Source organism: Zea mays, chromosome 4 (assembly GCF_902167145.1).
Source record: "Zea mays cultivar B73 chromosome 4, Zm-B73-REFERENCE-NAM-5.0, whole genome shotgun sequence".
Taxonomy (NCBI): domain Eukaryota; kingdom Viridiplantae; phylum Streptophyta; class Magnoliopsida; order Poales; family Poaceae; genus Zea; species Zea mays.
In genome coordinates, this window is record NC_050099.1 from 161,332,550 (window position 1) to 161,342,019 (window position 9,470).

At 50.0% G+C, this 9,470-nt stretch overlaps 1 protein-coding gene across 1 annotated transcript; it reads right to left on the minus strand.

Annotated features, from left to right (window-relative positions):
* Positions 1–2,998: 2,998 nt before the first annotated feature.
* On the minus strand, positions 2,999–5,194 carry LOC100281548 (uncharacterized). The gene has a single exon (NM_001154467.1). The coding sequence runs from the start codon at positions 5,019–5,021 to the stop codon at positions 3,198–3,200; it is 1,824 nt and encodes a 607-aa protein (NP_001147939.1). The 5' UTR covers positions 5,022–5,194; the 3' UTR covers positions 2,999–3,197.
* Between the last annotated feature and the right edge of the window lie 4,276 nt (positions 5,195–9,470).

The window sequence follows — 9,470 nt, forward strand, 5'->3', positions numbered from 1 at the left end:
AGGAGCAGGTTGGACAGCTGACGCAATATATGGCTTCTTATTTTCAGGTAATCCGTCTATCTCATCACGTGTCGTCGTTGAATTCAAAGTATAATGTTGTGATTCTAACGTTGCATCCATTTGCAGGAAATGACTACTCGACTCGGCCCTGATATGAACTTGCCCGCTTTTCGCCCTCCCCAGGTAACACTATCTGAACACTTCAATTCCATAGCAACTCTTTTTTTATTATCAAAAATGGCTCGCAGGCACAAGGATGGGGACAGTGGCCAGGACAAGCTCCAGCGTCGCAGCCACAGTGGACCGGTGTTGGGTGGACGCAGGCACCTCCAGGCACTTGGACGCCTCCACCCCAAGGATCGCAGCCAGTCCCGGGATGGGTGCCACCGGTCTCCCAGCCACCGGCGGGCTCTCAGCCATTTCAAGCGTGGATGGCACCGCCACCGATGGGGTGGGTGCCACCACCTATGGGGTGGCCAGCACAACAGTACCCGTGGATGCATGGACAACCTCCTCCTCACCATGGATCACAGGTGACGTTCCATGTTTAGTTTTATGCAAATATTGACCAAACACAGCAATGTATATGTATACAGCCTTATTTGAATGATTGATGAATTGCAGGGTTCAGCGTCACATGCTCATGGATCGGAGGGTGGTGTCAACGTCCAAGACTTCCTCGTCCATGGTGCTGGAGGGAGTGGCCACCTTCCTGGTGGCGGAGGAGGGAGTGGCCAAAACTCCCACAGCCCGCCGGAGTGATCAGTGAGGAGTGAGTAGTGAGTAGTTAGTAGCTTATGGACTTATGGACTAGAGTTTTGTGAATTGTGTATTTGAATGGACAATGGACTTTTGGACTTATGGATACTCTGTGAATGTGTCTAGACTTATGGACTCTAGACTTATGGATACTTTTAAACACAGCTAACTAGAGTTTATGTATATGTGAATGTGTTTTGTGAATTATGTATTAGGCTTGTGAATCTGTATATGTGAATTGTGATATTGTGTATATTGCTGTGAATTATTAATAGGTGCAGAAAAATCTGTTTTGGGGGGGGGGGACCATCAATTTTCGTCGGCCTCGGTGGTGGCCGACGAAAATATGTTCCCAGGCTATTTTCGTCGGCCACACCTAGGCCGACGAAAATATCCTGGAATATTTTCGTCGGCCACCTAGGCCGACGAAAATAAATGTTCGCCTGACTATTTTCGTCGGCCTTGAGCAAACCGACGAAAATAGGTGATTTTCGTCGGTACCGACGAAAATAGATGCTTATTTTCGTCGAACTTATTTTCGGCGGCTATTTTCGTCGGCCTGCCGACGAAAATACTATATTTTCGTCGGTTTAGGCTTATTTTCGTGGGTTTTTGGCCCACGAAAATTTAGCCGTTTCCTGTAGTGTCTTAACTATCATTTATACTTGGAAAACCGATTAAATGGCTCAAGGTTGTACATGTCCTTATACCTAGGCTGACTCCAGCAGCTTACTCATCCTAATCCTCTATTTCAAATTCAAACTCGACTCTATGAGTGTGTTTGGTTCATCAATATGAACTAGATTCGTTGTCCAAAATATGGAATATCAACCAAACGGGTCCAAACAACAGAATAGGTTTATGAAAATCTATAGGTTTCTCTAGTATAAATTGAGAATGACATAATTTCTATGTATAAAGTCTATGTAAATTAATAGATATAAAAAATATCTTAGGTTTTTTTTTTCTGTAGCATTGTGGCTGGCCTGATATATTTATGTCGTCCCCTAAGCTTTTATGGTTTCGATCTGTCCGTGACGGACAAAAAGTAAATGCAACTATCGAAGTTATGATTATGATCAATGGCTATGGGAATTCTGAATTGTTTAGTACGTATATACCGAGAGCCGCAGAGCTCCTCCGAGGCGTAAGTATATTCACAAGGTGAATTGTGTATGTTTGTATATAGGACCTGTTTGTTTCCATATTATTTGAATTCTTTCCTGACATATAGATGCGCATCCGAGACGTTCATTTTTGAGCCTCTGTAGGGTTATAGATCGACTTTGGAGCCCCTACTGGACCAGGACCAGGACCATTGAGGCTGACCGAGATGGGAGAGAGGAGGGAGAAGATCTGATCCGGCGAGCTAGTCAGCGGTCACCTCTGAGCACGCCGGGAGTACGACGTTGTAGTTATGTTGGAAGAGAAATTCGTATAGTCCGACAAGATATGAGGGGACTTGTCACCAAAAGCGCCCACCCATACCCATGGGCCTGCGTGTCAGTAAACCATATGTCAAGGGAAACGGTCGCAGTGCGGGGCGGGCCCACGCGATACATATCTTCCACCGGTTAAAGCACTTGAACTGCCAGTAGAGAATACACACGCTCAAAGCGTTGCGAGCAATATATGGATATTGCACTGCTGCTCCAGGTTCCTTCGTCGTAGAGATATAGTTTATATATCAATTTAAACAGTTTTTAAAATATTTTCATTTAAATAATAAACTAAAAGACTTATTTAAATGTTCTCTAATGACTTATAGCTCTAGCTTTACCATTTTCTCGAGCATCTAATTACCTTCACTAACTTTACTAAATGTTTTGGAGCTGGAGATGAGGCATTAACACGTGATAGATCGGCACTTTCGTCGTTACCTTTTCGTAATAGTATACTCCTATTTACATTTATTACAAGGAAAACAAAACAAAGCTAACCAATGGTAGACAGCTTTATGGTTAAGATCGCAGTTCGGTTTAAGCAGGTGAGACTTGAGAGCGCTGGAAGGAAAGCGAGCGCCGGAGATTCGATTGCCAGGATCTGTTGCCGGGCGCGCTACAGGCGCGACACCGAACCGAAGGCAGGTTCACTGGATGTTTATAACAGAGAAGAAACAACACCCAGCACCAGCAGCAGCCAGGCAACAAGTAGCCACGCATCCAAATCGAGCACACAGGAGATAGTCGGATAGCAACCACGAATGATGCACTACTACAAAAATATCCAACTAGCAGTGGCCATGAAGAAAACCCATTACCACTACTACTAGTACAATATTCAACGACCAGTTGCCGTAAAAAATTAGAGAGATTATTGTTACAACTACTAGGCATTCGTTCGTGGTTGCACAACGGCTGTTCCTGAGGTACTCTGAATGATAGGCGTCGATAACCGGGAGCTGATGATTAGCTCATCACTAGGGGTGCTACGTACGGCTAACGCCAGGCGGAGGCGACGGTGACCACGCGCCCCATCCACCCGATCGCGAGCCGGCCGCTGTCCAGCTTCACGTCGAATCCCGGACGTGCTGCGGGACCTAGCCGTCCCTTTACGCGGTCGGCGACGCCCTGGCCGATCGCCACGGGCCGCAGCCCGGCCATGCCGAACCGGGCGCGCCACTTGCCGAACACCTCGCACCGCTCCACCCGGTCGGGGCCCTCACGCGCCACGGCGTTGGCCGCCTTGCTCGCCAGGGCCGCCTCGGCGCGGGCCCTCTGCGCGCTGTCGCGCCCCAGGGTCGCGTCCAGCGACTCCAGCACCGCGCCGTAGTGCGCGCACGCGTCGGCGAACCGCGCCGCCAGAGGCGCCGTGTTCGCGCCGAGCTCCTGCTCCACCAGCGTCACCACGCGCGGGCGCAGGCCGCGCACGCCCCGGAGGAGCGCGTCGCGCGGGTTGGCCGGGGACACGCTCTCGTCCGGGACGCGCGAGAGGGCGAACGCCAGGTTCACCACCAGCGCCTCCCCTGTCTCGTCGCACCCGAGCCTCGACCTGGACGCCTCGACCTCTCCGGCGACGCAGCTGACCGCTCTGAACCGGAACTCCACCCCTGCCTGCCGGGCGTGCTCCTTGAGCCGCTGGCCCGTGGCCGCCAGCGCCTGCGCCAGAGCCGGCGTGAACGGCGACGTCGGGTCGGTGACGGCCGTGACCTTGAGGCACGTGCCGGCCACGCGGCGGCTGGCGAGGGAGTCGATGAGGGCGGTGTGCTGCGCGACGCTGACGTCGAAGTCGATCAGGTGGATGGCGCGCTGGTCGGCCACGGCGTCGAGGATGGCGAGGTTGGCGCCGTGGAGGGCGAGGCCGAAGCAGGGGGAGACGTGCTGCAGCAGCTGCCATTCCGCGCGCTGCTCGGCGCCGCATAGGCCCGCGAGGTGCTGGTGAGACGCGGGTGGGCGTCGGATGCGAGACGACAGGGCGCCCGCCATCATGGCCACCAGCCTCTGCTCCGCGTCCCCGCGCGGGTTCGCGGCGGTCTTCAGGACCGCGAGGTGGGCGGCCGCGGCCGCGTGGTTGCCGTCGGCGACGGCGGCCGCGGCCTCGGACAGCAGCTGCCTCGACGAGGCTGTCGTCGAGGCCGCCGGCGAGCTCGACGCTGCCGACGAAGCCGTGGACGACGAGGAGTTCGACGGAGGAGACCTTGACATGGCAGGCACGGTGTTGCTGTAGTTGTTGGGTAGAGACGCCAGAGGCGCCGCGGTGAGGGAGTTGAGCTCCTGTATCGTGTCCCCCCACGCAGAGCTGGTGACCGTGGAGCCGCAAGCACTCCCCGTCGCTTCGGCCTCGCCGTCGCCGTCGTCTAGTAGGTGCTTCTCCAGCTCCTGCAACAACACCAGCTCTCTGGCCGCCACCGTATGCCGCTGCAGTAGCGGCGGCGTCTCCACGTGCGAGGCCGTGGTGAGCGACGACAGCGTCGACGACGGCTGCGGCGAGAGCCCGGCAAAGGGCGACGAAGGCGGCCTGGAGAAACCATACGAGGCCGGCGAGGCGGTAGCCCCCGCCAGCACGGGCCCGACGTCGGTCGGCGGGTGCGCCATCTGCGACTGCGCCGCGACCGCGACGCGCTGCCTCACCGCGCGCAGGTACAGCGCCTGCTGCCACCTCTCCACGTCGCCAAGGCTCCTCTTCAGCGCCGCGCCGTCCTGTCGCGGCGGCGTCAGCAGCAGCTGTTGCGGTTGTTGTCCCTTCAGCGTCGGCGCCTCCGCGGCCGATCCGGCGCCGTACCCACGGCCAGGGTCGCACCACGGCGCGCCAGCGGGCTCCATGCCGCCGGCGAAGCCCGGAGCAAGCAAGAGCTGCGGAGACACGGCACGGGAGCAGGCAGGCAGGGCAGGCAGGCCCAGCGAGCGAGAGGAGGAGGATGACAAGAGGGAATGGGAATCTACCGTGCAGGAGGATGAAATGAAATAACACGGAATCCCGGAGCGAAAAACCGGCCGTGCACATTCAATTCCTTGCTACGGTAATAAAGCGCCTGCCTTTCGCAGCCCGCCCTGACGTTATACTTTCCCCGGTGCGAACCAGAGCCAGAGCGGACCCTTGCTCCTTTGCTTGGGATCCGACGCCAACGCGGTTGTGGGAATTGACCGATCGGTGGGTCTGGGGCGGGTCAGACTTTTACAATTGGACGAGGTGGAGTGGAGGGAGGAATCGAATCGTCGTGTTTGGGCACGAATGTAATGTAAGCAATGACGAGGTGCGAAAAATGACCACGCCGCCACGGGGAGCGAGAGGGAGCCGTCGCGTCAAGCCATACTCCGTGTGATTGGTTATCGTCTCCACGGGCGCCCACAACAGTTTGCCGCCGCTGTCCAACGCCAGTGACACAACGACACCCAAAAATCACCGCCGGTCCACTTGTGAATTCTGACACCACTCACTCTCCATGCCTCACAACGATGGGCAGCAGCACAAAGCATCGCTCGTGGTACCCACCAAGGAAGGACGTTAAAAAATAAATAGAAACCAGATGCCGTTCTATGAGGTAGCCCCCATTGCCACTCTTTACACACACACACCAAAAAAAAAAACTAAAATCAATAACTAAAATTTCAATAAAATGGGTTGCCAAACAGATACGTCTAGATTATTTAGATTATATAATCCAGATTATTTGATCTTATATATAATCCAGATTATGCAATGTATAAGCTTAAATAAACATGCCCTAATTCCTCCGGTGCTATTCCACGTAATACATCTCTAAGATGTATTTCATCTATGCTCAGGGGCGGACCTACGTATAGTGGAGTGAGGGCACAGGCCCTCGCTCATTTCTTTGGTGCAAGTAGTAGAGACTAGATTTTTACTATAAGGTCCCCTTCTCAGTTCAACTTAGATGTCCCCACTCTGGTGTTTTGATGCTTGTCTTCATAAGTGTGCCCTCACTCTTATTTTGCTCTGGGTCCGCCCCTGTCTATGCTTGTATACACGTAAGAATTGAAGATGCATTTCTTTTCTTACTCCTATTATATATATTCTTTGTAAAATAAAACGTTGTTTCCAGGTAATCAGCTAAGATTCATAACAAGCTACATCTTGGAGGGGAAAGCGTATCGAGCATAATGTATTATCGAGTCAAATCCAAAGGGATCTAAAAAAATATTGATTGATACATTGTGAATGTCGTTGTCCACGTGTTCTCTACAAGGACGGCTATAGTGACGATGGTAACGTTCTCATCCGATATGCTTTGGCACACCAGCTCAGCTGTGTGTGTGTGTATATATATATATATATATATATATATATATATATATATATATATATATATATATATATATATATATATATATATATATATATATATATATATATATATATATATATATATATATATATATATATATATATATATATATATATATAATCAAGGGCGAAGCTACTTAGTAGCTGGTGGGTGCATGTGCACCCCAAAAATTCAAAAAATCAGTTATAGCAATCAAAAGTTCACCATATAAACACCACCCATATATCATATACTAGGTGAATGCCCGTGCGTTGCAACGGAAACATATAATATCACAATAACTTATGTACAAATGTGTGTTATACTGTTGTGAGAAAACATTTCGTAATCCATTTATGATCCAGACATATATAAATTGTTATTTTAATCTATCTTTTTCAGCACTACACAATACTATAAAAACTTCTATATATGATTTTAATAATGTCATGTCAATTGCATCATTTAAATGTTAAGACTATCATAAAAAACTACAAACTTATACAATTCTTCAGAAAATATTTCGGTGCCTTGAAACGATATACAAAATATTCGACAAATGTTAGTGTACAACGATTACATACATTGATCACTCTCCTGCTTATTGGATTCACATTGCAATATATATCATCCACGCTAGCCAAATGTTCGGCCAACAACGATAGCCAGTTACGACATTACACCCGACATCAAAGAAGCTTGGAGTAGCAGAGGATTCAACAGCAACAACAAAGCAATTTAGTCTCAAGCAAGTTGCGGTAGGCTATAGTTGAAACCCAAGTATCCAACATGAGTCCCAAGCAAATTCAGAGGAAAGCGGATGATTGCAAGAGGAATACAAAGAATTAGGTGTGTACCCTTGTTTCAATATTGACAATCTCTCCAAACAGAGAAACAGAGTGGCTCTGTTCTGATTGCCAAACACAGAATAGAGTCATTCCATACTCAGAATCTAGAATGGAACCATTCCATCCAAATAGACTCTGGAACCAAACACTACCAGCACAAGTTTTATTGTTGCTGACATACAGAGCAAGCTTTTATATATCGAACAGGCTTACATATGCTTCCTCTCTAGTTTTGCATGCCTATCGTGGCTCTGTCCTACTGCCTAAGCCTCTCTACGAACTGAATTTCTCCTGCCAACATGCATGTGAAACAACGCGTCAGAACAAGATCTCGTGCATGATGCATCAACGGATCTACCAAATGGTATTTGTAGGGGAAAAACCTCTAAAATCAGTTATTTAAATCCAAAGTCAGCTTTATCCCGACTAACAGCTAGCTACCACAACCCCCGGTCCGTTGAATAGGAATAACATCAAATTTCTTCAGCAAACTATGTACAGATCGATAACAAGGACCGTTAAAATGGTAATTCAGGATGCTTAATCTATTATGCACTTCATGATTTCTAAATGTATCCATGGTCGTCCTACGCAAATTGACGAACGCTGCATTTGAGAACATGCTGGTCAGCTACTGTGCTATTACAAAAAGGGGCAAACCAAACCCTTTCCGTTGAGAACAACACAGGGAATCAATAGATTATAGTGATTTAACCATCTGCATTTAAGATGTCTAATCTAGTATGCAGTTCGTGATTATAGTGATTTCTTCGCAGATAAGTACAATCAGGTATCCATGTTCGAATGTGACATCAAGCACATCCCACACGAATGCATTAACCAGATCCACACGTCATACAACATCAAACCGACGGAGCAACCGAAACAGCCGAAACATGAATGCATTAACCAGATCCAGGAATGGGGACTGAGGGCAGTACCTTGCTACCCAAGAGGAAGATACCAGCCAGGCCGGCGGTGGCGACGCCGCCCCAGATGACGACCGTCGATGAGAGCAGCGACCACTTGCGGTAGATGATCTTCGACCTCCTCGGATCCCTCTCGTGCTCTCCCATCCCTTGGCGTGCGTGCAGGTGCGACGGCGGCTAGTCCTCGACCTCGATGGAGCTGCTGGACGTGTCACGGATGGAGAAGAGAGAGACAGGCGGATTCCACCAAAGAATGGGAACTTGTAACGAGGTGTATCATGTCGCGGCAATGGGCGGCGGCCCGACCGGTGCTGCCCTGACGGCGCAGGCCAAGCGAGCGCAGCACGGTGCCGAGCTCCTCGGCGGAGATGAGCCCATCCCTGTTGCCGTCGAACACGTCAAACGCCTCCGCAGGTCCCTCTCCTCCACACCATCGGCTCTTCAGCGTCGCCCTCCGCCGGCACCGACACCGGTACCTCCCTCCCCGCTGATGGGGCGGATCCGAGGCCACCTTCCATCGACGGCATGGCGAGGAGGCTGGGGTGGAGGTCGTTGGCCACCTTCCGTGATTGATGGTGGTGCGATCCTCGGCACAAATCTGCGACAGCACGGACAACGACCGGTGTTGCAGGAAACAAATCAGGAAGCTAAATGATCCTCGACAGAACCGTGCATGGCACCGTTGTTGGTAGTATAGATTCCGTTGATGGCGGTCGTCGTTGTTGGTAGGAGATCGCGGCGCGGATGGCGGCGCGGGTGAGAGCGGGAGGCAGAACCGTGCACCACACCGGTTTGTGGACGCCTACACTATGTTCTTAAGAGTAGTAGAGATATGCATCCACAAGAGAGGTGCATCATCTTCACATTTGTTGTAGCTTCACCACTGTATATAATATGCGCGTTTTTAGAAGTTAAAAAACACATATTTTTTTGGCTGGTAAACTAATTAAGAGTCTATTTGGATAACGTGCAGGAGTACTACTACTCGTTAGTCTAACTAAGTTTATGTCAAAGTTTGATATCTATATCTCTACTACTTATTAAGACAGTAAGGATAGCCTGCCATTTTCTGTTTTGCCTTTTTTTCATTTCCTGTTTTGCCCTCATCCCTGTTATGGCTCAAAAAATGAAATCTGCAAGAATTGTGAATCAAACTCAAGACCTGCTGCTAGATAAGAGACAACATATCCACCACACCATGTCTTATTT